The 27,714-nt window shown below is 36.7% G+C and overlaps 2 protein-coding genes and 1 long non-coding RNA gene across 9 annotated transcripts; 1 reads left to right on the top strand and 2 right to left on the bottom strand.

The window, feature by feature from the left end:
* Nucleotides 1-952: 952 nt before the first annotated feature.
* On the bottom strand, nucleotides 953-6,090 carry LOC103720608 (proteasome subunit alpha type-7). Its single transcript, XM_008810398.4, has 3 exons — nucleotides 5,729-6,090; nucleotides 5,228-5,642; nucleotides 953-1,317 (listed from the first exon to the last, which is right to left on the bottom strand). The coding sequence occupies exons 1-3, from the start codon at nucleotides 5,899-5,901 to the stop codon at nucleotides 1,156-1,158; spliced, it is 750 nt and encodes a 249-aa protein (XP_008808620.1). The 5' UTR covers nucleotides 5,902-6,090; the 3' UTR covers nucleotides 953-1,155.
* A 1,363-nt stretch (nucleotides 6,091-7,453) lies between these two features.
* LOC108511774 lies at nucleotides 7,454-27,159 on the top strand. Of its 6 annotated transcripts, none has more exons than XR_005506828.1 (6): nucleotides 7,455-7,795; nucleotides 10,425-10,584; nucleotides 11,122-11,359; nucleotides 14,506-14,677; nucleotides 16,789-16,957; nucleotides 26,757-27,159. It is a non-coding gene; the product is annotated as an uncharacterized LOC108511774 (long non-coding RNA). The 6 variants fall into 6 exon arrangements; XR_003388196.2 differs by lacking the exon at nucleotides 26,757-27,159 and adding an exon at nucleotides 23,745-23,845; XR_001880179.3 differs by lacking the exon at nucleotides 26,757-27,159 and adding an exon at nucleotides 19,896-20,273.
* Nucleotides 8,621-27,036, bottom strand: LOC103720619 (histidine kinase 1). Of its 2 annotated transcripts, none has more exons than XM_039115485.1 (14): nucleotides 26,790-27,036; nucleotides 25,488-25,727; nucleotides 24,635-25,396; nucleotides 22,385-22,632; nucleotides 21,159-21,318; nucleotides 19,109-19,235; nucleotides 18,174-18,263; nucleotides 16,118-16,309; nucleotides 15,967-16,036; nucleotides 15,600-15,642; nucleotides 13,923-14,063; nucleotides 10,887-11,706; nucleotides 10,242-10,516; nucleotides 8,621-8,985 (listed from the first exon to the last, which is right to left on the bottom strand). In XM_039115485.1, the coding sequence occupies exons 1-14, from the start codon at nucleotides 27,009-27,011 to the stop codon at nucleotides 8,770-8,772; spliced, it is 3,606 nt and encodes a 1,201-aa protein (XP_038971413.1). In that variant the 5' UTR covers nucleotides 27,012-27,036; the 3' UTR covers nucleotides 8,621-8,769. The 2 variants fall into 2 exon arrangements, with proteins under 2 accessions (XP_038971413.1, XP_038971414.1); XM_039115486.1 differs by having other exon boundaries at nucleotides 10,242-10,603; nucleotides 11,085-11,706.
* Nucleotides 27,160-27,714: the final 555 nt, after the last annotated feature.

Raw genomic sequence — 27,714 nt, 5'->3', positions numbered from 1 at the left:
GTGGTTCCTCAAATTCCTTTGGATGGCATATATTATCTGAAGTGTTACATCCAGTAATGGTAAATAGGATCTTGCCATTCAACTTCACAACCTCTCCTAAATTATTTCTCCATTGAGACACCACTCCCCAACTTTTCCTGTAGAAGAGAATGATGAAGGGACCAAAAAGACACAATAAAATCCTGCCAATATAGGTAACCCGGAAGCATCTAGGAGTTGCCTGCAGTTTTCATGCAACCAAACTCGATGAATGGCAGAAATCCTCCACACCGATGCAAAGCAGTGGTTCAACCATAAGCAGGACCACTTTTTTCCACTTTTTTTCTCCAATCAACTTCACATTGTTTGGCAGCAATCTACTTTGCAATCATCATATGCAGCCCATGCAGTCAGACAAATTGAAGATGGTAATGAGGATCATCACAAACCATACCAGCAACACACGAAATGGACTGACTACCAGGTTTCTGCTCTCATGTTCAGCTTACATGCTCACTTTCGCAAAAGCTAGCTTGCCAGCATTAAAATTGTTTCAACAACACAGTAGGAAATATATTTGGACCCCTACCAGAAAGAAGTGATGCATCTCCAGGTTGTTAGCCGCATGGACCAGTTGGCTGCTGCCTTGCATTGGTGAATTTAGATGCAAAGAAATAATTTTATGTTTTTAAAGCACGGCAGCAAGCATCAGATGATTGTGAGCCTGTACTCTCGACCTGTTCAGAAGCTGGAAGTTGCTGTTGCCACAGAAAAAATCATCACAGCATTGTACTTGCATCCCTTCTTCCCCCTCCTCCTCTCCTCTTAATTATACTCTATTATCCTGATAAAGTAGGTGAGGCTTGACTCTTTTTCTCACAAAAAACAACATGGGATGAAGCAAACCTGGCTAAATAAGAATAATTAGGAGACAAGACCATGCAATTAACAACCGATCAAGATGACTGGAGGATTGGCAGCATAATTCGGTATGTCATAGTCCCATAGATAAAAAAAAATATGTCAGTCATGAAAACAAGACTTGACTAGCAAAAGATTTGAGTTTCCTATATTACCCCAGCATCCAGAACACAAAAAACAAGTAAAAAAAAGATGGTTTTGAGAAATAAAGAACAAGCAACTGAAAAATCCTGGGATTTATGGAAACATCCAGCATCAAATTTCCTTAGAAGGCGCCTTCTTAGCAGCCTCAGCTGCAGCTTTCTCAGCCTCAATCTCAGCAACAATAGCATCAATTTCAGCTTCCTCAAGTTGACGAAGACCCTTCTCTCTCGTCATTACAGCAATTTCTATGTTCTTTCCTCCACTCTCAACGACCTTGAAATAAAAGATAAAAATAAGGAGATTATTTGTTGTTTTCAAATATGGATAAAGATGAGAAATACAAAGACAGCATTCTTTAACACAGAGTGGGCAAACAAATGACATTGAATACAAACAACAGCAGCAGCAGCAGCAGCAGCAGCAGAAGTAAGAACAACAACAACATAGAGAACCGTCATGCAAAAAGCCTAGTTTAAAATATATGCTGCAAAAAAATTTCTACACAATAGGTTGGGCTCAAGTAAGGAGAGTGGTCAGAAAAAAGAGATGCAGCCTGAAGGAGAGGGAGCATACTTTCAATAATCTATAGAAGAAGCACAACAATTACATCTTTTCAAGGACAATTCGTTAATTAAGGGTCTTTACCTTATAATCCATATTACATTAATATTGAAGAGTGGAAGTAAACAAATGTACATAAAAGAAGACAAAGAAAGAATTACATGGATCTTGGGTCCCTAGACATAAGGACCGAAAACATACTCACTTTGGATGGAGAGGACACTGCACGAGAAAGTCAACACAAAGTCTTGAAATCTTTATTTGTAAACTTTCTTGGGTCAAGTGCACATATGAGGATGTGAACGTGTATGTCACTTTAGCCACCTCCTTATAGGCTTATGCAAATTAGGCCTGGCCCATCTAACCCTATATTGGATGGTATCAAATCAGGCCGAGCTATGATTTTTAGGCACAACTCAGTTGCAAGACGGGCCTCGGTTGACTAAATGCTAAATTGACCTTACCAACTTAGCCAAAACTTAATAAATATATAAAATATTAATATATTATATACAATAATTATTATATATCTTACATAAGACATTATAATTGACATCTTGCAATTAGGATAACCAACAACTGGGTTTCCTACATAGATTAAATAAATAGTCCACAACCACCGATCTTTAACAGCAGGGAAATCTCAAAAAGTGTTTTTAAAAGCTAAGTTACTAAGCAGGGATCAGGTTTGGGTGTTGGTGCAGGAAGTGGGTTTAGGAGTGAAATTTCAGTTAAATTTGAAGCGCGCTGATAAGCAAAAGTATCTGGGAACTGAAGCTAGAAGTATAGCATTCTGTGAAACAATTATTTTTAGATATGAATATTAGGGGCTGCTCAGAGTGGAGGAAAGTGGAGATGGACTGATGGAACTCCATGCACCCAACAAGGGAGATGGGGGATGGGCGAGGTTCGAAGCTCCTTAGGATGGTCCTCCATTCTCCATGATCGGGGGATGGAAAAGCTAGGGGTTTGAGCTCGACAGTGCGCGAATTGGCTGGTTGTTGAAAACCCTAGCTAGAGTTTCAAGGGAGGGAGGAAGGGGAGAGAGAGAGCGAGACTTATTGAAGGCATTGGCGGCAAAGCGAATGAGATGCTCGAGTCTCAAACGACTGAATGAGGGAGGGAGGGGGGCGAACAAAGGGAGCGGATGGGGGAGAACCATCAATGTATCGAACCATCGAAGTGAGCCCATTTATAGGTCAGCTGATGTATGATGTTGAACCATTCCAACTAGACGCCAATTTGGTTCTTTATAGATCAAACCGCCCAGTTTGAGCCGGCTCAACTATCCATGTTTATAACCAACCAACCACTCTTGAATACATGATATCAATGAAGAATCACCTATAAACATTTTTCAAATGCCAATGTTTTCAAACATGCATTACCAACACCAAGATTAAGCATGACTCAAGCATGATCTTAAAAAATCACCAGGTGTAAATAACAATATAGCCACATCCCTTATGTAAAGTTTTCCATAAAAAAGTTTACCAATGTTTTATGACCCACCGGAAAACTGAAAATAGCTTCAATATTCCATTCACATGTAGGACAGCTTAAGTGTACTTCAAACACAGAATATGATATAAAAATGGTCAGAGACTGCCAATAAGAGGCTTTATGAGGCTTTAGGGTTTAGTATTTTGATCAATAGCAGACTATCATTCTTGACCTAATTTACTTAGTTTCTCATGCAGGTACAAAATTGTAAGTAACAAAAAGTAATTATCTTCCCCATGTGAAGAGTACTTAGTGGCATTTTCTCATCAAGCAATAATAAGTAATGTTGTTATTTTGTTAAACCTTTGTAAGTGTTAAAAACATTAGGAAGCTTATGAATGACATTTTTCTTGAGGCATGTCCTATAGAGCAAAAGAATATATGTTAACCAGACATAGAATTTATCAAAACTTAGATGTCTCCATTTGACATGATTGTAAGGAACTAAAACAAAAATTTAGAAGACAAAAATGATGCATTACATAGAAATGTAACTTGCTTCAATTAAAGAGCCATTGATAATTTTCTAATAAGCATTAGATGAAATCCTGCCCTCTAATTTGAGGCTAAAAAAATGTATATTCTATGTAATCCTAATTTGGCCAAGAGATTGGGCCAAGAGACTGCTCATAGTGAGAATCCTAATTTGTTATAGATAACATACAGTTCTATTATCATGGACCAAGAGGAACAACCTTATGTAGCAATTTTTTCAATTGACATGCATCTCTAATTTTCATAACCATAATCATCAAGCCTCAATCCAACTATTTGGGGTATTATAATTCCTATTTAGGATCATCTATGATGTTATTTTAAACTTTTCGATATCTTTCCTCACAACTTCCATCCAATTTACCTTAAAACTTGTCTTCCTCCAATATCCTTCAAGACAAATTAAAGTACTTTTTTCTTACTGAAGCCCCTTCAAATTTTCATTGAACATGCCAATGCATCTTAATTGATTCCCCATCATTTCATCCTTAATTTACACAACTTCAACAGCTCCTCTAATATACTTATTTCTTAACCTGTCTTTTCCAAGTCTACCATACATCTATTTTAAGATTCTTATTTCTATTATACTCAATGTTTTGAGTCATACAACATTGTAAACCTTATCATTGTTCTACAAAATTTCTACTTAAGATGTAGTTAGCATCAATGATCAAACACATGATACCTCAAAAGCACCTCCCCTCTTCACCCAACTAGCTCTACTCTTATTGCATACATCTTCATCTTTTTGTCCATTATTTCATATAGTAGATCCTAAGATTATGAAACAAGTTACTTTGCGATATATCTTGTCCTTCAATCTTAAGTAGGATCTCATCTTCATTTTTATTTTCAAAAAAAAAAATGCATTCCATATATTTTATCTTTTTTTTGTGTTGATTTTTAAGCCCTTATTGTCTAAATATTTCTTCCATAAAACCAGTTTAGTATGTGATATACTCTAGAGCACCTTTGGATTTTCAATACATACCAAATTTCAACTGCCTGAACATATATCTAACTGCAGAGAAACAAGAGGCCACAAATTCAAAAGTAGGAAAGCATTAATAGCAACAAGAAACATCAAACATAACATATAAAATAGCAAAAATTATCAAAAATCCTAGATTAGGATGCAAATGTCAAAATGGACATATCTCTCTGTGGGCAACAAAGAAAATTCATTACAATTTCATACTTTCTAGTGATAATAAAGTTCCCCTGATCGCCTATAAATAATTCCAGAAGGTGTATTATATTCTTGGATGGAAGCATGTGGATGGAAATAAGGAATCCCAGAACACAAAGCGCAGAACTAGATAACTTTTCTTGCATATATGTCGCAAGAGATTATTGAAGTTCTTCATTTACTTTAGTTAATTCGGACTTTCGACTTTGAGGTGTTCCAACATACACTTAGTCCGCATACAACTTAGTCAAGTCTCGTCCATTTTGAGGGACTCCAAAAACATGTATCCATGTCCACAGCAAATATACACCTTCGAGGAGAAGGCCTAGTATTACTATGAAAACAGTTCTAAGCAATCTTAAGCACGCAGCTTTGACTACTTGAAGCAAATGAACATCCAGTACAAAACAGGATCAAATGCCAATAATTTACCTCAAGCAGCGCTCGGATGGCCAATTTCACCGTCTCCTGCCCAGATGTCTCCTTGTAGTTCTTCTCCAAGAACTCCCTCATGGAGTTGGAGTTCCTCCCAGTGGCATTGGCCTTCCAGGCAGAGAAGGTTCCCGAGGGATCGGTCTGGTAGAGCGCAGGGACCCCGGTGTAGGGATCGAAGCCAACGATGAGGGTCGAGAGGCCGAAGGGCCTGACGCCGCCGCTCTGGGTGTACTTCTGCTGGAGCCCGGCGATGTAGCGCGTGATGTACTCGACGGTGACAGGGTCCTCCACCGTAAGGCGGTGGCTCTGGCATTCGATGCGGGCCCGGTTGATGAGGATCCGCGCGTCGGCCTTCAGCCCCGCGCAAGCCAACGCGATGTGGTTGTCCAGGCTCACGATCTTCCTCACCGATCTGGAAGAAGATCAAAACAAGATCAAAACCCTAACCCTAGTCCTCACCCTGAAAAGGATGGGGGTTTGAGAAAAAGGTGGAGGCACCTGGAGTCCTGGAGCTTGGGGGTGGCCTTCTTCTCGACGCCGAGGACGATGGTGTCGGTGCCGCGGACGCCAACGGCGGCGTTGCCCTTGCGGACGGCCTCGAGGGCGTACTCCACCTGGAACAGGTGGCCGTCGGGGGAGAAGACCGTGATTGCGCGGTCGTATCGAGCCATGGCTATGACGACACCTTCTCTTCTTCTTCTTCTCTCCTACGGTTTATTCGGGTTGCTTTCTCTGTTACTCCTCCGTGTGCTTTGTTTCTTGCAGCAAGAGCAAACAAAGAGCGCAAGAAGGAGAGGGCAGAAGGTAAAGGGGGTCGGATATGCTGAACCCGATATCAGACCGGATATGCTGAACTGGGTATCCCGGATTTCTGAGACCGCGGATATCCCCTGGGAGCGGACTTCCGTAGACGGTATTTGGTATTATTCAAAAGCAATAACCTATGTCAAGGTATCGAAAGCTTCGTTAAGTATAGACTTTTCGTTTTTTTTTTTTTTTTTTCATTCTCGTTTATATGATCTTGCTATTTGATAGCGGTCTTGTTTGTCGATTTTCGTTAAAAAAAATCTTTGAAAAGTGTAAAATATCTAGAAAGATGTTACAACATCTTCCCTTCTCCATTTTATTTCAATTTTTTCAATCTACCGGATATGTTTTTGTTTTACTTTTTATTCAAATATAATATTTCCACATTTAGTCGAAATTTTTTGAAGTTGTGGTTTTATTAGAATTATCCATTTCAATTACAAATTTTGCACTAGCAACGATAAAATTTTCTCTTGCATTTCAACTACACAAGCACCCACTATTTATAAGAAGTTAATTCTTATCGACATATTGTTGATGGTAAGAATGTAATGTTTTTTATCTCTTATGCAAGCCTGCCTGCATTTCATGAGAAATTAAGATACAAACGAAAATATTATGTGGCATGTATATAAGACACTTCAGATAAGACTATAGATTTAGTATCCTTTTTAACTGCGAGTTTATATAGTTGTTGACCGAAGGGATTGTATATATGCCTTCATTCAAATTGTTGAACTACTCAACTTCCAAATTGACGGTATTTCTAATAATATATTGTAATAAGTGGGAGAGTCTTACATGCATAAATCCCATGAGAACTCGCTAATTCCTTTTATAAGCTATTTATTAATAACTCCAATTCAACTCAAATTAAAAAAGCTTGGTTGAGGTTAGCTTAATTACAAAACAGGCCAAGCTTGAAGCAGACTTGGCTTGCTTGAAGCCTTAATACTACCACCGTTTGTGGTTCTTGAATCCGAATTCTTCTATCGAGCACAAGTTGCATCATTTTTAAAACCTTGCTTTGCATATGCATTATCATGACATTATCCTACCTTCATCCATAGTCCTAAGCATCATCAGCCATGAAGTGTTGGGCTACCCATCATTTTTTGTATATAATCTCCTTGTTGATAAAGCTACATCATAATAATTTTCCCTCGTGCTCAAGCAAAGAAACAAGAGGAGCATGGCAGCTAAAAATGGAAATGCCTTCATCATATGAGATTGTAATCGTTGATGCTTTCTCTCCCATACACAGTAGCATGAGACTACAAGTTATCAATCTCGGTCCCAAACAGGCCGATCTAATGTTATAATTTATATTGATTAATAAAAGAGATGCCACATGAATTTATTAGTTTGAACTAGTCTTTCTTGTAAGTTTTTAGGCTGTATGTGGTAAGGGACATAGTTAGGCCCATTGTATACGAGCTATTTAATGAGAGATACTTAGATGGAGAGAAGCCAAGAAGATCGAATAGGATCCGGGCTTTGCATGGATCTCTCTCACTCTCAAGGAGAAATCGCATGAGTTTATTAGCCTTCCTTCTCCTAATGTGAGTCCGCGGCGCTAAATACGCGCTTGGCCTCAGCCAGGCCTACATATGCACGCTCAAACGCGCGCCCGCACGCACAAAGGGGTTGCAGGACGGCGGTTGAGAACCAGGGGACTCGCCGTGGTGCCCTAGGAAATGCGACTCCGCTAGCTTCCTCGGAGCTCTTCCCATCTCCATTCTCATGCCACCAGCTTCGGTACCACCACTCACCCCCCATCTCTCTCCCTGCTTAGATTTCATCCTAGACCGAGGCTTTTTTTTTTTTCTTTTGGCTAAGGGTACCAGTTGGATTAGTTTCTGCATAATGATCTTCTTTTTTTTTCTTTTATTCTATGCACTAATAGGCAGGGTTTGGATCACCTTCAGTCCTTCACATTTCTAAGCCAATATCATATCATGTTCTCTATTTTGATATCTAGATTGTTAAAATCAGCCTAACATGTGAAATTTTTAATAATGAGGTTAAAGAGTGCGCAGACAGGGTTTGAACTCAGGAGCTCTGCTCTGATGCCATGTTAAAATCACTGCTTGTCCCAAAAGCTTGAGCTAATAGGATGAGGTAGATTTATTTATATATTTTATATTTTCTTACATAAATTAGCTTCAGCTTCCATAATAATGAAGCGGATAAGTTGTCCGGCACCTAATTTTTCAGAAAACGTATTCTAGTAGTTTGTGGAAAGATAGGTTGCGAAATTGACTAAGGAAACCTCAGTTGCATTTGTTGAATGCGTGAGAAGATAATTCTGTACCCATTGATGAATCACTAGAATTTGGATGCACAGAATTTTCCTTATGTTTGTGCTCATACTTCAGTAGTTAGTATACAAGATCTGCTGATAGATGGAATTAAACAGTACCATTCATGTTTCAAGTGGCCTGCTGGTTGAATATGATGGATATCCATAGAATTAGGCTCATCAAGAAGCAGCAGCCAACAAAAATTTGATGCCAACGTTTTGTTACAGTTCCACAACTCCAGGCACCAAAATTAGAAATTTTCAATCACTGTTGTGAGGAGTTTTGCAATGCAAGATCTGCAGTCGTCTTCGAATATAATTGCTTGTAACTGTACAAGATACTATTTGTTGCTGAAGGATTTATGAATAAAACTTGTTCTCTTTAACAATTGAAAGCTTAAACATTTCTTTCACAATGACAAGTTCTCTGTCAAACATCTCTCTGAGTCAGTGAGAGAACAGTAGATACCATCAACTTGCTGTCAATTGGTTTTGTCAGATATGCATCCATCCCTACGTCCAAGCATTTGGCTTCATCTGATGACATTGCGTGTGCTGTCACTGCGATGATTGGGATATGCAAACCAGTTCCTGCCTCGAGATTTCTGATTGCTTTTGTTGCCTCATAGCCATCCAACTTGGGCATCTGCAATCCTCATGCACAAACCTGACTTTAAAATCTTCACTCCATTGCCAGCAGGAGATATTAATTAAAGTATCTATATGGACATCTCAGGGTGTGTTACACATCTTAAGTCTGATTGATCCTCTATAGTATGGAGATCATGGTTTTCTTATCCATTTTTAGGAGTACAAAAGGAAGATTGATTGGTTGGCATCACCAGAAGAGGAAATCAGATTATTGGATTTTTGTACTCTGTTTTTAGAAAACATCACCATGCAAACCTTTTTTGTTCTATCGATGGATCATAATTTTGATTCATGTGTATTATCTTTCTTGAGCATTTCAGGAAGAGCCATGTTAGAACTGAACATTACTTTTGTTATGGTCTGATATATTTCAATGACCTGTTCCTTAACAGCTTAAGTTTTTGGGATCTAGTGTAAGTTAACATGGTATCTGAGCCAAAAATATCCTTTTATCATCTTGACTCTTTCCTCTTTCATTCATTCCTGGTTGAGTTGTTCATTCTTGACTAGGTTGTGGCTTCACGCGCATGGTCCAGGTCGCACATGAGGTGGAAGGGGGGAGGCATTAAGGCCTGATATACATTATTGAGCCCTTCTTAACAGCTTAAGCTTTTGAGATTCTAGTGGTAGGTTAACATCTTTATTGTCAAGATAGGATAAGACATACCTTTTATGTCTCCAAACAAAAATATGAATACAAAATTGGCTGTCTTTCTTTTGAAAATATTATTGCGTGAGTTTGATCCTCTTTTTGCTAGCTCCGCTTGGTATCATGACTCCTAATGGCTATTTGAAAGTTTGCATGATAAATCTGTCCCCCCAGTACTGTTTGTCCTAGATGGGACTATATCTTCAAGAATGAAAATATAAAACTTCTACTAAAGAGTCATCACATCACGCAAACCAAGTTACAATATACAGAATGGTTTACAATCCCAATCATTTAACTTATGGATTAAATGAGTTAGTTAACATGATTAGGTCTGACCTTATTTGACTCTGATATGAGTTCACAAGCAATTTCAGTTTCTAGAGCACTCATTTTACACTACATAGGGAGGCTACAGAAAAGGGCTAAAACAAAAAGGAAACCTTCAATCAAGCATTCACATGTATAAATTTGAGAAAATAGAAAAAGGTAATAGAGAAACATAAATCAAGCATTTCCATATTATAAACTTGGAAAAAGAGAAAGGTAGTAGAGAGGAAGGTTCTGAATGTGTAACATAAAGCTTATCGTAAGAATGATACCTGACAATCCATTAGAACCAGATTGAATGATGGATATGTTTGCAATTCACTCAGTCCTGCAACACCACCTTTATGACTTGAATTTTGTCTTTTAATTTCTTCTGCACATAACATGCATTTTATAGCATCTACTGCCTGCATTCCATCTCCTGCAGTTGTAACTTTGGCTCCTTTTTTCTCCAGCATGGCTGTTGCAACTCTCTGTAGTATTTGGTTATCTTCTACAAGTAGTATATGTAAGCCTTCAAGAGGATTTTGATCTGTAACTATTGAAGCTACACAGTCCCCCTTATGCACACTATACTGCATATCCTGACTTTTAAGGAGCCTTGAACTTCTACAAGTAAGTTCAGTCAACCTTTCTGTGCTCAGTTGTTTTTTCCATTCCTTCTGCATGGGTATTACCTGATGATGCCACATTTGTTTTTGCCATCATTTTCTGTTTGGTTTCTGCTTTGTCATACAAAGTAGGCTTGGCATTCCATGGATATTCTTGCTCTATCATGCTTTCTCCTTCATCGTGCAGCTGATTCAACTTAAGAAAGGCATCTTTGTTGCCAACTGCTGAATGGGGTTTTATATCTTGTAATTTGTCATTTATTGAACTGATCATGCTCTTTTTGATGTCTTTATACTCATACCGACTTGAATAGTCCATGCTTTTATTTCCATGCTTGTCAATTTCGATGAAATCTTCTGACATATTTAGGGAGTTTTCCATTGCCAATGAAATGTTGGGGTTTTTTATAATTTTATCCAGGGAGACCCTTTGAGTAGACATTTTTCTTGAATTAGAATTAGGTTGATGAGATTCTGGCATTCTTTCTATTATTTCTTCTTCACTAGAAAATGTATTCATTTTTGAATTTTGTTTATCTAGATTGGATGCGTCAGAATCATCTGAACTGATAGCATCAAAATGAATGGAATCCAATTCATGGCTTTCATGCAAGTCTTCATCCATGGTTGAGTTTAACAGATTCCTACCATTTTGGTTTTTGAAGTTTACCTCATTTACAACAGCGTCCAAGATATGGATCATCTTTGTCTTGTATAATGGTTTGCTAATCATCAAAAAATGCCCTCTCCGTCGCAGCTCCACCTTGATGGCATTGGAGGTATTATGGCTTAACACCCATGCAAATTTTGCTTTTCCGCAGTATTGCTCTAAGAAAATCAGCTGCTGATTCCATATGTTTGTACTTTGGTCTAGCAGCGCTGTGTCCACTACAATGAGAATATCTGAACCTCCCATTTTGTGAAGATTGGTTTCCCTGTGAACGACTCTCATTCTGCTCATGTTTAATGATTCGCTTGTTGCACACTCCATATTTTCTTGGAAAACTTGCCGAAGGATTTGGGTTAGTCCATTCCATTCAGATGCTTCCCATGTGAAAACCCCCTTTCCCCTCAACCACTGGGTCATAACAAATCTGCTTTGTCTGCCATGTAATGCCAGCAAGACCTGCACAAGTTATTCACCAAATCTAGTTACCATGGAGACAACCTGGGAGATGTTGAATGTTGAAGTTCTGTAAATATTGTGGGGAATTTACCCCTGATGTTTACTGTCCTTAAACTTTTGGAGCACAAAGAATAGTGTTTCTTAAGAGTTTCTTGTGATTTTAGATATTACAATTCATTATTTTAAAATTCTGCACATTTCTCCATGCTAGAAAAAATCATAAAGTCCATGCAATCATCATTTGAAAATTTCTGCTTCTAGTGGAATTTTCGAAGTTCATGATTTTCTCCTCCCCATCGTCTTATAATTTTCCATTTTAGACTTTTATGATTTGGAAACCAAACACCTCCACAAAAGAAAAAACTCAACTTTCAAAATCAGAAAATTTTTAATCAAGAAAAAAGATATTAAAAATTTAAAACCTTCAAATGCAGCCTAAGATGTTTGTCATAAACACAACAAATTAGCAGATGGATTGTTGGATATGCACATCCATCATCTTACAAATCTCTCTGTTACTATGTATATCATATATGCTTCCCAAATTCACATCTTTTCATCCAAAATCCATCTGTTCTTCTCTACATCTTTATGTTTAGAATTGACACATTCTTTTCACTTTTTCCCATCTGAAACTTAGCCTAAAGATAACAAAAGGACTCAACTATTTTGCTATTATGTTGTTGATCAGTAACTTTTGCTTGTGACACCTATATTTGACCAGGCTTGATTGTTAGATTATGGATGCCATGTGGTCTTTTAATTGTGAGTACCACCCCAAGAAACTAAGTGATGGAAACGAAGGATTCAGCCAGAGTGAAAAGGCTGAACACCCCACAATCTACCATCACTTCTTTCTCCCATCTTTCTTCTTTTCCTTCCTAGTCTCTCTTAGGCTCCAGTGCCTTGTATTCTTTGTTGTATGCTTTCTCCTCTCTAGATATACTTTGATATTCAGAGTACAGTTTTTCAGCAGATTTATTGGATAGCAGGTATCCAGGTGTTTGGTTTGGTATTTGAGTGGTGCATATCATTGAAGTGCCTCATCTTGAAAATTGCAGTTATTGCTTCCTTGACAAGTATCCAAAATCAGGTCTTAAATCTGATCCTTTGTCTAGGCTAGAGCAACCGGGAACTTCTTGAGTCTCCTCATAAGTAGCTCTTGCATTGTATATTGAAGCCTATACATGCTTTCAATACTGTAAATATTCACATAAGTTATCCTATAATGTTATTTTTATTAATTGACCTATTAAAGCTCACTTAATTATGACCTGGAGGTCATAGGTTTGAAGCATGAAAACAGCCTCTTCACATGCAGGATAATGCTGCATGCATCTGACCCTCTCCAGATCCTGCAATGACAGGAGCCTTGCGCCACTTGACCGCTCTTTTTGTTTTTAGGGACATGTAGAATCGTCTTATTTGCTCTGTCATATCTATTTTCATTTTTCGTTTCTTATTTGTGATGTAACTAGCATATCTGAAATATTAGGTTATGTTTTTTGAATATTGTGATATTACCTGCTTTTCCTTCATCTAGCATTCTTCAAATCTTCAAACTCTCCCTGGATAGATATGCTAGTTCTTGAGCTGAGTCACTTATTTTTTTCCATGGCTTTTTAATATTTTCCTTCCTGTGGCATACTACATGGATTTTCATATTCTGCTTAGCCCAGATTATATTAATTCTTGGTCTTGTATTTCCATTGATAATCATACTTGCCTGCTACTAAGATGTTGTACCATGCTTGCTACAGAATTGAACAGCTGTAGATTCTATAGATGTTGATCCTACTTCGCACTCTGCTTAAAAGAAGCAATAATATCTCTTGTAACTGCAACCTTTGGATTTTTTTTGGCGACCAAACATACTCTCCTCACTTTCTTTCTCCTTTTCTCTAACAAGTTAGCCACATATAAGTCAAATGTATAAAAAAATGGACCATATTAGGTTTATTTGCATGTAATGTCATGCAGAAGCCAGCATAGTAACACATTTGATTTTTTTTTTCTTTTTATTGGAATGGATTCAACCATCTTTTATGCAGTTCTTATGTGATTACTACCCAGTAAGCAACAATCTTACCTTTCTTTTTTAAAAAAATGTTGGGATGTATTTGTGGCAAAAGGGTGGTTTCTGATGAGAAAAATCAGTATGCTAGGAAAATGAAGAAGAATTTAGGTAATTTAGGTATATTGATTAGGCTACTTACCTTTAAACTATACTTGCCAAATTCTGTCTGGAAGCTATTTACATTGCCATCTTCAGGCATTCCAAGGACCAAATATAACTGCATCAAGGTCCCCTGACCATCCTTCTTCGCAACCTTTATTTCTCCGCCCATCTTGTTTACCTAGGAACAATGATTGCATACAAACTTCAGCATCTTCCATGAGATGAAAAGTTGTTTCATGACAGAAGTAGAAACAGATAATGTCATATGCTAATTTTTTAATTTGCAAAGCATCTTTTATGCGACTATGGCATGGAAAACCAGTTATCCATTCTTAAAAGAATATGAGCAGTATTTCTTGAAGTAGTGGCAGGTATTCATCTTGATTACAGGTGATGAAAATATCTTTGTTCTAGACCTCTGTGATTTTATGATCTAAAAATTCAACAGATTCCAAGATTCTGTCAATGTATCTCAATGATTAAAATCTCCTTAAGTGATTGGCTATGTCAAATTACTAATAATGAATTCCCTCTCTGTTGTTGGTGAATGAAGTTCTAATGCAGAATATTTTTTTAAAGAAATTTTATGTTTATGCATTGATGGTTTTGAATGTCTCAAGCAAGGATTGGGGTGCCGGCCATGCACTCGCTGCCAGCCAACAGGTTCTGTATCAACAAGGAACCAACTCCAGGCAATTGCATAGCGTTGAACTCCTTGGAATGGAGCAGTATCATTAGATACCAATTGCACCTGTAGGTGCTGCTTTGTTTTGCTCGGCGTCGAGCCATAAGGTGTACATAACAGTAATTTTTTCAACTAGAATGCTTCTTTTAGTAGTGCTTGAATTGATCACCAAAAAAAATATAGTGCTTGACTTGGAATTTCATCAATATTTGTCTTATATATATATTAACATGTATACACATGTATAAGGCTAGATGACTGCAATAAAATAACAGTTTGATTTTTGATGCTTCAAATATGGCCAACCCAACTAGAAATAGTTTTTTCGAAGAAAAGCATGAAGCCCTATGCCAAGCTAAAATTGGTCGTGCCACAAGTTGTGTCGGCCTGTGTTTTGTATCAAGAATAACATGTGCTGTACCAGCTGGTGACTGGCATGGGTACTGGTGCTGGCTTTAAAACTTTGACTGCAAGCATTCAATACCACCTATGATCATTCTGTTTGAATATCATCCATTTTAAATGATTTTGACAGAAAAAATTGAGACATAGAATGCCAATCTTTAAAATGTAAAAAAAGAGTAATCAACTGTGACACGTTCACTAAAAAAAATCTTTTTCTAGCTAATCATTTATCGGGAAAAATTGAAAAACTCAACATGAAACCGCTTAGTATTGGTTGCTGTGGAACTGCTTTCCCTGTTATGTGACAAGTGTTTTTGGTAGTTTAAAGGTGAGATCTTGTTAACATATGGAATCAACTTTAAATCATGTTTCAGCTTGGATATTGGTGATGCTGCCTGCATTCACCTTTATCCAGGTTCATTGGCTAAAATAAATGAAACTTATGATGATGCTTTGAATTTCTTACTGAAATATCAAAATTTGATAGTGCTTTGTTTGGGTTTCAAGGAATCCTATAATTTGGAACCTTCATTCTTGCTTTTTTGCTTGACTCTGTAAAACTACTTTAGAATGTGCCAATAAAATTTTAATTCATTTTAGTCATGTCAGCGATGTTTAACTCACCAAGTTGCGCACGATACATAGGCCAAGACCGGTTCCTCCATGCCTGAAAATGATAAGAAACAACAAAAAAACATTCTCATATTAGAAATACACTATTTATTTAACCTATGATCCATGTCAAGATACGCCGTCTCAGTACCGGGCCCGTACTGGTGCTACCCCCCGTCACTGTGTCAGTACGCCCGATATGGGTTAAGGTTCAGCGTACCGAGTCTTAGTACGCCCCCCTATACCATGTACCGGTGCTGAACCGGTATGTTGCAGTATGCCCTGATTCATGTACTTATTGAAAACTGACTTTAGACACTATCAAAGATAAAGTATTTGCAACAAAGTACACAAATAGGATATAGGTTAACCTGCTTACGTTCGTGTAGTTGATGGATCAGCTTGCTCAAAGCTTTCAAATACTGATTCCCATTTGCTCGGATCAATTCCTGCAAAGCATTGGATTCCAAATTACTAGCTTCGTCTCACCAATCACCAGGAGATGGCCAACATGAGGAATAACTGCTTACCACAGCCTGTGTCTTCAACTTCAAACCACAGAGTAATTCTATCATTTTTCTGGTACTCCTTTTTCAAAATACTCTCATTTTGCTTTAATTTGTTTCTGGGTGCACATTGTGACATCTTTTGATCTTTGGAACCCTCAGGCTGCCTTGAACAATTTGAGCTTTCACACCATCCACGCAAAATAATGTGGCCCTCTGAAACCCATTCAAAAATGCTGTCTGTTAGCATCCTCTAAACCCAAATTGAACCCTGAAAGGAAAATCTGAAACGAATCTGAAACCAATCAGTATATAGGGTTTAGGATTGGGTTTAGGCATGATCTTTCTTGATCTGACCTAAAGCTGACCCATTTATGCTCCTGGAGGGGGGAGACATCTGCTGATAGAAACATCAGCAGAATTTTGGATTTTTAATTAAGTTGACTATTTTGTGATCTTCTGAGAATTTTTACCTGGAATGGTGTTCAGTTGCATAGATGCGGCATTAAAATGACAGTGTCGGGTTTAGATAAATTGCTCCACTATGTTGCTTCTTGTTTAGCTAGTTACTGTTCAAGTGTTGTGCTATTGATAAAGTAATGTTTTTCTTCAGGATGGATGGTATGATTTCTTGCAGCTTTACTAAATGTTCAAAATCCTACTTGTAACACATCACCTTTCTTTTGTTCTTTCAGGCTTGGTTGCAGAAAATCAGTAGCAAGTATCTCCTTCAAATTGTTCGTGAACAAAAAAGACATCACGATGATTTTGTGAAGTCATCAATCTTTACAAAAGAATCAAATAATCATTACAAAACTATTTGCTTCAACCAGCCAAGGAGCACTTCTGAAGCCTATATAATTTGTAAAACCAAGATCACTTTGTTTCTTCTTAGCTGTGTGGTTTGTTACTCTTCTGTGGGATATTTATCTTTTCTACTTGTCTAATTTACACAAGTATATCAGATCTCTAGTGTTTCTTGACTGATAGCTGCACTGTGGAGTCTACTTAAATAAGCTCTGATTCACTGATGGTGACTCACTTCATAATCTCACTACAAAAGCTTGTAAACAGCATCTCTGTTTAATATATATGTGCTGATATTTCCTATATAACTCACATAATGCTCGTTTGTTGCTTTGTCAATCTCCATATATTGACTTACCGGAGATTGCTTATCGCTTGTTGCTCTTATCTTCCTTTTATATTAATTTTCATACATAGGTCAATGGGGCTCAGATGTTGATGTTCTGTATTAGCAATTCATGACCAGTTTCTATGCTTATTCATAAAACTTTCTTCTTGAAAGAGTTGCTGTTGATTCTGGTGCTATAAGTCTTTAAAAAATATAGTGAAGCAAAATGCATTTATAAAAAGATAGCCACTATTCCTTACAGAGAACATGAAAACTTACAGAAGGTTTTATTCTAGGCAATCATGCGAAGTATGGTGACATATCTACTTATCTGAATTGGTTTAGCACAAAAAGAGTCCTTTGCAGTAATATTGCTCATTTAGCATAGAAAGAAAATAAAAACTGGTGAAATCCAAATTTTGTTGATACTGTTAGATGTTGATTTGAATTATCTTTGGAATCTTATCATGATTTGGGGGGGTTGGGAATTATTTGTCTTGTTTGTTCTTTATGGAGTTGTTCTCTTTTTCTTTTTCATCTTTATCAAGACTCTTTTTAGATGAGGTTGGAATAGTCAGTAATTAGCTTCTCTTTTTGGATAGAAGTTGGTAGAAGCTAGATGGAGTTAAAATTGAACATAATTATCTTGATAGAACATAGAAGTTGAATGTAGCCTCCCTTTGTAAACAGGGGCCCTTTTTTTGTTGGTGAGGGAGGGGGGGGGGGGAGAAGTTGCCATGCATGAAAAAAGTGAATGAACCTTGCCCTCCAATTTTGTTTCTGTTCCACTATTCCCATCTTTCATCTCTCTTGTTTTGCTAAAAATGCCAATAGATCTCTTTAAGACAACAAGGCGTGTTCATTTCTATCAAAATTCATGTATAATTTTTCTAATATAAAGAGTAAATGTGGGAATATGATTCATGGCTGATGTAAGATACTAACCTGATGTGAACTTTATGGAATTGCTGATAAGATTTGTAAATATTTGAACTATTCTTGCAGAGTCTCCTCGAACTACTTTTGGCATGTCATCTACAAAAAAGATTAGGCATGTGGCAGTGAATAATATGATAATGCAAATGGAGGCAATACCCCTGAAATATCAGAAGTTAATACATACACAACTAGTTATATTTTTTTTCCTTTTTATACACAGCCTTTCAACTCTTTCAGATGGATATTTTGGTCAAATAAATAAACTATAATATGCCACATTAGGTATCTATACTAAACCCCCTGTGAACTTTGAACCATCTTTTGTATCAAAACCAATCGTCTTGTTCTTTGAAGCAACGCCAAGTAATGCAGCTCCCACGGGCAGTCAATTTCATCATTAGTTTTAAAAAATCAGTTAATTGGGAGAGTAGTTTCTGTAGATTTTAGCTCTTATATAATAATGTTTGAAGTTAAGGTGTAAGAGAAGATCCTGATATCTTATATCACTTGGTCGGGATATTTCGGCAAACCTTTGACTGCAATTAGCTCAGCCTGTTAGACTAGTCCTAAAATTTAATTCAAAAATGAATGTCCCTGTACTGCCATTGATTCCCCTTTTTGAAAAAAATATAAATTATCCAATTTTTTGTAAAGCACATACCTATATCTCAAGGTTGGAAAGTTATTCTGGCACAACAACGGACCAGCAAGTACATGAGGCTGTTGAAAACCCATAGATTTGGTACTTTGAAAATGGACTAACTGCAATATCTAAACTTTTTATTGACTCGGATCAGGAATACTTTCTAAAGGATAGCATTCTCAACTTTCATACTATTTGTATCTAATAAGGATATTATTTTTAAAATTATGATGTTTATTTATTATCAAACTTTTATAAAATGTTTTCTGGAGCTCTAATTTAAAATTAGTAAGCATACCAGAGAGATCTAGTATAGTCTCCACATTATGGTCAATGCATTGCACTGAGAACATATCCACAAGTCCTTCAAGTTCTCGCCCCAAGTCAAACTCTGCTTCTTCAAGTACTAACTTTCCAGATTCAACCTGCAATGACATTATGGATTATTATTAAATGGCTTGCCTGACTCTGATTTCGTCTTAGATAATAAGTGAGGACATTAACGGAAAAATTTGTCAACGGTAAATATGCATGTTATAAAAGTCTTGTTGGTTGATTAAAAAGATGACTGGTAGTACTTCTTAACAAAAGGCTCGATGCATTGATCAATATTTGAAGCCAAATCATACTTATCTTGATATACTTTACGTACAATACAATATAGGGGCTTCTCTCAACAACTCCAGTATCAATTTATTGTGACATTCCTTTTTTATTAGTTCTTCTTCTTCTTCTTCTTTCTGAAAAATATGGTGGGTATGCTGCCATCTAGGTTCAAACCTGGAACCTCTCCCCAGCACATTCAGTGAGGAGAGAGGTGCCAACTGCCAGCCAGGGGACCCAAATCCTGTTGCCTGTGAATTTTTCTAACAGAACTTCTATATTGTACAGTTCTTAGCTTGGGTTAGTTAACATGTTGGTATATAAACTTTATAATTTCAATCCGATATATCTAATATTTCTGGAAAATGGCTAAAGCATGTGGATTTATTAATTTGAAAAGTTTAGATGTTGCTTGATCATGTTCTTACTTGTTATTGAAATCTCTAGCTCGCATATATTTCCTAAGTGTAAGTGTTTTTCAGATATCCACTTCCCCAAACCCACACCAGCACTCTTCCGTCCGCTCTTGATTCTGGCACCTAGAAGTAAACCTTGCAATGAAGTGGGTCTTCATAGTTAAGAGAAAACATAGGACATTATACGCACAAGTTCTGGTGCCATAATTGGAGGTTGAAGAAAAGTGTCAGAACACTGCAGAACTTTTTTTTTCGAAAGAGAGCATGAATTAAGCAGGAATCCTGAAGATGGAGCAATCAGATTCATGATTCATCAAAAGTGTTAAATTCCCATCAGGAAACTGTTTTATTTCAAGTTGTTTTTAGAAATCAAATGGATTCAACTAGAAACTTAACAGAGTTGTTACTCTTTCATTACTTGTTGATGTTTAGATGGTTGTCTTTCTTGATCTTCTTTAACCTGGATGTTTACTTGTGCATTTGGTAGGTAGCATGAGGATTTATTTTTATCCCTGTTTCTTTTTTCTCTAACTGATTTTACTACATTGAAAAATCATCTATTTTCTTGATGGTGAGATGGTTTAGACAAGTGACAGTTTCATTAAATTAATAGTATGTTTTAGGAACAGCTTTTTTGTTATAAGAGGGATAAATTACTTTGAAAATCATTTGTATCTTTTAAGTGCTTCCAGCTCTTGGCACTCTTGGATGACCTAATGGTAGTTCTTCAAGTGTAACATTGAAGAAGGTCCAAAAGGTGCATAACTCTAGGCCTTAATTAATTGACTTTTTTGTTTTGAGAATATTTATTTTTGTTTTTCTAAAAGTGGCTATGTAGTTGGGGTCCGAAAATAGAAACTCGGTTAGCTGGTATGCTAAGTTTTTTCTAGCTTGCAGCCCTCATGATGTATACATTGTTAACGACTAAGTCAAATCACCAGAACTAACTGTTTAAGAAGCTTATACTATTGTATAACACCAATCTGCTTTGCTGAGAAGGAAATTTGGTAAATGGCTAGTAATGAGATGGAATAGAAAAGGATAAAAGTGAAAGGAATATGGAGATGATTTGTATATAAGATAAACAAGTATGCTTATGGTTTTTAATCAAGAATTTCAGAAACACAAGTTCTGATCTGACAATACTACAATACCAAGTAATTGTTAGTAATGTGTGCATTCTGGAATGACAATAATAGAATGTACCAGAAAACAAAATGCAGCTTTAAAATAGAAAGCTAAAGGAATTTATGATAAATGCTACGGCTCTCTCTCTCTCTCTTTCTCTCTGTCTCTGAGAAACAATTCCATAAATTGAACTATTGCTACCTTACTGAGATCCAAGATGTTATTGAGAAGCCGAAGTAAAGCAGTTGAGCATTTGCGAATCTGTGTAAGTGTAGCAAATTGCTCATTTGTAAGACAGTTATCATATATAAGAATGTCCAACAACCCAATAACTGCAGCCATTGGTGTTCGCAGCTCATGACTGTAGAATAAAAGAACAAAACTGTTAAGTGGACAGCATAAAAGTGATGAATTCATAGAACAAGCTTTTATTTGTTTGAGCAACTAAGCTAGCAAAAACTTTTCAAGTGCACAAACAGATTATGCTTGATAATTTTTCAGTGTCATGATATCGCCGGCAGCAAAATTTGTTCTAATATGACTAAAACTAGTGCAAATGAGATCATGCCATCATCTTTTACTAGTTCAACTGAGATGGAAAGCAACTAAAAATGCTAGAAATGGTGAAAAGGTGCAAGAAGGAAACCATTCAAAAGGAAAGGCTTTGCCTCAGAATCTGACCCAACATATTAAAAGGGAACACACATAACTGAAAAATGAAAAAAGAAGTATCACGGAAAGTCTCTAGGTTCTTTCATGTATATGAGAGAGAGTGAGAGAGAGAGAGTTCAGTATTTTGAATGAGAAGTAACAAATCCAGCATCTGGTTATTTTCTTGGAGGACATAGGTTTGCAATTGGGTAAAATTCGACCAGAAATTCAAAGAATAGAGAAATGCATTCAGAAAAAAATACATGTTTACAAATTTAATAGATACTCTCATAAATGTGGATACAAAGTGTATAAAGATGAAAAAGAACCAAATTATTTCTTTTATACAGCATTTGTCCAAGATTGCAAAATAATTTCTGGTACAAGTCAATATGTTCTCCTTTTGTAAATCTGGAACATTCGACATGCATTCTTTGAAAAAAACAAGTGACTGGATTCAGGTCCATAACTCACTGACCAGGATTACTGCAATTCGGAGATTGTGGGATTGAAAATTGCATAACTATGGAATAAAGAATATTAAATCAATGATGGTGATTGTAAGAAGTGTCTGCTTGAGATTTATTGGATACTAAAACTTGGTAAAATAAATTTAAAAGTTACATGGCAAAGGCAGTTGTGCATAGTGCCATATTAAATTGTATGTTATGTAAAAATTTATTCTATATGCAACAAATTGTTTCAAACCTTTTAACAATAATAAGAAGATCATATATGATATCATCCTGCTAGATAATCATTAACTGTTTAATCACCTCATGTTTGCTAAAAACTGGCTTTTGTAGTTGCTTGATGCCTCTGCTCTCCTTCTTGCATCTAAATGACTTATTAGTTGTGCTTTCAGTTTCATTGCCTTTGAGACACCACTTGTCAGTATCAATATGCAAACACAGCCAATAGCAAGAATGCAAATAGATGCAGATATCAGTATAACCAATGTTGTAAATCCTATTTGGTCAACATCTCCCATTATGTATTTTCTTGGAATAATGATCACCCCCACCTGCAGAAAGTTCCAATTATCATAAAACTTTCACAGAAAACTGTGAGCATAAATACAAAAGAGACTGATGAAACTTATGGTACAATATGAACTCTATTGAAGGTAAGTTAATCAATTTCTTTCTTCTACAAATTTTAAAGTTTTCTTTGTCATTCTTATATGTAATCTATATTATACCACCAAAAACTGTAGTAGGAAAAGCCTATTTATTTATTTATTTATGGGATAGGAAAAGCCTATTTAAGTCATCTAATTCAACCATTTTCATGGAACTTTGGTCCTAAACCTATCTGAGTTCTACACATAAATTGGTGCCAGTAAATATACCTGTGGATGGGTATTGCTGATTCTGAATTGAATTAAACCTTTCATGTTTTCCCAGTCTCGGTCTTATCCAATCAAATGTATAGGAGTAACTTCTACATCCAAAACATTAAAAAATAATGTGTACTTATAAGTTGTATCAAAACTTAACTTACGACACCTATCAATAATTATTTATTAGGATTTTTTGCGAAGTACTTGCTCCCCATGTAATTGCATAGGGCTGCAAGAGCGTTTGGTTGGATAAGGTTTGGCAAAACCCAAGACTGATCCATGTCTGAATTGAATAAAAAAAATTGAATCTGAGCCTTGTCCAACTTCCATTTGTGTTGGGCTGGATCAGGTTTAAGATTTATTTTAATGATCCATGAGGTTTTCTTGGGTGAATGCAGATGACAGTAACCCAAACACAAACCGTTGAGCACATGTGTAGATTAGATTACTTGATATTACCCTGAATATATCATGTGAAGGAAAAAAGACCAATATGCAGGCAATCTCAATAACATATTCTGCATAAGATTAATTAAGAGCCACATTATTAAGTTGTTCTGAACAACGTGTTAATGATTAGTTACATAAACTTATAACTACAGAACAATATTACCTTAAATTTTTGGAGGGTTGGTACTATTGAGAAATGGCATATTTTTTCACCTTCAGGCTGTCGTGAGTTTCTAATGGGTCTTATATTTTCCAAATATTCAATCTATATTTGAAATGGTCAAACTTTTCAATCTGAGCCTAACCGGATATCTTAAGTTTGGATTGGCTTGGGTGATTTTCAGGTTGGCTCCAAATAAAAAGAAAGGGTCAATTCAATGCCCTTGCACCATCCATTTCCAAGCTAAAATTGCAAATTTAGGTGCAACTGGGCTTTCTCCTTCGCAGCAAGTCTCCAAAGCTGTTCAGAGATTTTTAATTTCAAAATAATGACTTTCTTTTTTTCCTTGAATTTGAGATTTGAGTTTTTTTCTTGGATATAGATGTTTTATTGTTAGAAATAGAAGGTTCATAAGAGAAAAAAATGGAAGATGGTCAGGCAAAAGAACATGAACTAGGAAAATTCTACTCAGAATAGAAAGTTCCAATTTTATTTAAGATCTTTTATGAAATTTTATAGAATGTGAAACACCTAATATTGTAAATCATTACTTTTTTAGGGAAAAATCATAGATTTTTAATTTCAAAATACATGAAAATTATGAAATATCATGGTCTTGTAGTTCATCCAAACAGACCCTCAGTTTTTGCCCTGTTTCTGTTTGACTCATTTTATCAGTCTGTATCTGGATATTTATCTTATACTGCCTATCTACATGCTTTTTGAAAATAAAATTTGAATCACTTGATATGTCTCTGCAAACAAGGAATCCTTGAAGAATATGAAGATATTCTAGTATAAGACTCCCCTCACTAACAATATAGTGGCAATATTAAGATTCTAATGAAATAAAATACTGATAAGTAGCATAAGTGTTGTTATCACAATTTGATAAGTCTCAGTTATTATTAATGTGGACAGTGATGATGATGAAGAATGGATAATAATCTCAAAGGAAGACCTTGTGTCATATCAGTGTATTGAAATCCTATTATACCAGATTTTGTAGAAAAGCCAAGATGCATATCTTAAAATTAACATACGTTGTGTCTTCTGCAGACTTGGAATTCTTACCAAAGGGAGCCTTTTTAAATTTAGGAAAAATGAATCTATGTAATATCGCTGATTTCCCAACAAGACATTCTCAGCGTGAACTTCATGATTGATTGGAAACTTATTTCCATTCGCTCTCTGTAACCACTCTGCTCCTGCTCTTGTAATATGATCTTCCAAATCAGTAGCCATCATAAGCTTCCGACCAGTTGTTGTATTCCTCAATAATGGAGCATCTGTAGATGTTGCAAGTACATAACCTTCCAAAGAAGTCAAATACATGTAACCACTGTGGTAGTCTACAAGTTCCTTCATCAGCTGACCGACGCTTTTAAGTGCTGTTGTGACACCAACAGCTGCCATTAAGCTTCCTCCAGTAGGATGCCTGACTGGTAATGCTGCTGAAAGCAGTGGTGAGTCTGTAAACTTGCTTACAGCTACATGCCAAGAAGCGGCACCATCTCGTACTTCTGGGAGACCTGCAATTGTAATCAGATCATCTGGGGGTATTTGCCTGCGGTCACCCTCTTTTTCACCAGTGACAGGATTGAGTCTTTCTCTATACCAAATGGCAGAGGCATTTCTGTCTCTAGATTTGTGAATACGGCCACCTTGAGCTTCTCCTTCACTTACAAGTTCAGAGTAGATGTAGAATGTATTGTTGCTCAGGTGGTCTCTGTGAAATGCCTGGACAAATCCATTTCTGTAACTTATGGTTATTGCATCAAGAGCTCTTCTGCTTGCAAATAGTGCCCATGTTACATCCTTCATCATTTGATATAGCTGTTAAGATCGAAGTTACCAATTAGTTTTAAGTGTTTTATATAGGAATGCAATTTTTGGACAAATGATAAAGCATGAATAATATATCCACCTCAACTTGTTCTTGGGCCGATGGCTTGTCATAATGACCGATGACATATTCAGAAAGCTTTACTTGGGCCATTGTTAGTTCTACAGTGGAATTCAGGATGTTCCACATTCTTAAAATAGGCCGCTGTAGAAGTTCGTAGCGAAGGCCATAAGCTAAGCTATTTATCGACTTTGTTGTATAAACCCTTGTAAAATGCCAGGTCAGCATGGTTAGCATTCCAATTAAAATGGCCAGCATGACCTGCAGTTTGAAGAAAGAAACGTAAATATGTAGTTATATATTACATGCATGTTGATTTCTATAGAAGCATATTTGTTTCGGTACAATATAAAATCATTTTGAGTGCCAATTATGTAAAAATTGTTGTTTCTCTTTCATGAATTATTTGTTTACAGTTTGTAACATACTGATAGCAATAACTGGGTCAATGTGCTGTATTGAGCAACTACCCTTCAATCAAGTTAGTAACATGACACCATCATGGAAGATTTCATGTCCTTATCGATATCCAAGTTTAAATTTTCTTCCAGAGAGAGCCTCAACTGGAGTCTGCATAGGCCTCAACATATTCATGATAGCTTAGTCATACATGCTCTTTTATTGAAAGAAACGACATAAGAAATAGATGTATTGGATGAATACATTGGTTCATTATTCAGGAAAAGAATACAATGGCCATTTGCACCTTAGCAGCAAATTACTTGATAACACCTTTTTTACATGATACTAGGCATTTTTTAAATTTAATTATATACAGATTATTTAGAAATCAGACAAGCCTCATATGGACCAGATCTGTCATGTTACTGAGAATTACTGAAATTCAAGACAGATTCAGTGCTAGAAAACAGATTGCATGAAGCAACTTCGGAGAGTATATTTACATGTATAGCAGGGAGGATCAATATATGTGGCCAATTGGGAAATTGAAAGACATGGACAATGAAGTGATGAGCCCTCAGTTTATATCGTAACTATCTTAAACCCGTTGTCTTATGCTTCCAAAATCATGGTTTCCTTCATATTGTTGAATGCATTCTACTGCATCTCAGAATCCCAAACTGCTGTTTGAATTTGTCTGCATGGATGAATTTATAATCACCAGGCTGGTTCGCAGGCATATGTGTCATGCAGCAGTTTTTATCAAGAATACTCATGCCTTTGCAGGAAAATAGAACTTACTTTCAGAATCATACTGATCTTCTTCATGATTCTTTTTACATGTATTTAGTCTCAGAGGCAAGATCCTAATTGTTTTCTTGCTTTCAGAAATCAAACCAAAGAGTCAGCCAAACCATTTACCATGATGGCCAGGCGTGCAACAAAGATGCTGTAGTAGGAGGAGAGACAGCCAGTAGTTTGGTAGCTCAATTCCTCTTCTTCTGCCGCCTCATGGGTAATTCTCCTCTGTGGAAGGGTGGATGTTCTGCTCTCTCTGCAGTTGATGAAGTTGTGGAGCTTCTTGAAGAGCATCTCCGATGGCCTCATCGCAGCTGAAGAAGTCTGATGTGCCCCTTCTGCCATGCTTCATCCACCTGAGAAAAAATATTCTGCATTACCAAGTATCCATTGTTGTAAAGCAATGCTCAGTGTGGCCCGGTTTTGACACTGTGATATGTCAACTCCCACTTAACAAGGATCCTGTAGCAAATTCCCAAAAGCAGTTTGCTCATATCTGATGCTCCTTCCATAATCTCTCGACTGTTCTTATACTTTAAAGGTTGGCCGGCTGGTGCACAGAATTTAGAATGAAAGAGATCGTTAAAATTACCCCGATGACCTTGACTAATCTTGGAAGTGACTACCTTCCCTTATCTGACTTAAAACTTACTGTGCCAAGGGTGATTTCCTCTGTTTGAAGGAGTTCTCTATTGGATGGTTGATTTGGGAGTTGTGTGTTGTTGGTTTAAGTTACCTGTAAATGTAGCTAGAGAGAGCCCAAAAAGAGGTAGCTGATAAAACTAGGCTTACAAACAGTAGTGCATCCAGACACACACTTCTGCTATCATTATCCTTTTGCCATTTTGATGCCTCCAGTCTGTAGGTGATCTCGACTCCAAGACCGGATGGATGCGCACGAGATGTGCGAAGAAACATTATTGGAAGCAAAAAGATCTCAAACTTGGAATGAGATCTAAAATGAAAGGATCTGATGATTTGCAAATGTGGAATATGATTCTCAAGCCATGTTTTTCCTGTTAGGCTGCCAATCACAGCTCTGACAGGA

Source organism: Phoenix dactylifera, chromosome 18 (assembly GCF_009389715.1).
Source record: "Phoenix dactylifera cultivar Barhee BC4 chromosome 18, palm_55x_up_171113_PBpolish2nd_filt_p, whole genome shotgun sequence".
In the NCBI taxonomy this organism is placed as follows: Eukaryota; Viridiplantae; Streptophyta; class Magnoliopsida; order Arecales; family Arecaceae; genus Phoenix; species Phoenix dactylifera.
Note: the sequence above shows the minus strand (reverse complement) of the source record. Positions and strands in the feature narration are given on the sequence as shown.

Coding starts and splice junctions, on each gene's coding strand:
- LOC103720608 (XM_008810398.4), bottom strand. CDS start 5,901: ATGGCTCGATACGACCGCGCAATCACGGTCTTCTCCCCCGACGGCCAC. Junction 5,643..5,728: donor CCCAAGCTCCAGGACTCCAG/GTGCCTCCACCT, acceptor ATCTTCTTCCAG/ATCGGTGAGGAAGATCGTGA. Junction 1,318..5,227: donor CCATCCGAGCGCTGCTTGAG/GTAAATTATTGG, acceptor TTTTATTTCAAG/GTCGTTGAGAGTGGAGGAAA.
- LOC103720619 (XM_039115485.1), bottom strand. CDS start 27,011: ATGGCAGAAGGGGCACATCAGACTTCTTCAGCTGCGATGAGGCCATCG. Junction 16,310..18,173: donor TTCCATAAAGTTCACATCAG/GTTAGTATCTTA, acceptor AATGGGTTTCAG/AGGGCCACATTATTTTGCGT. Junction 15,643..15,966: donor GATCCATCAACTACACGAAC/GTAAGCAGGTTA, acceptor TATCATTTTCAG/GCATGGAGGAACCGGTCTTG.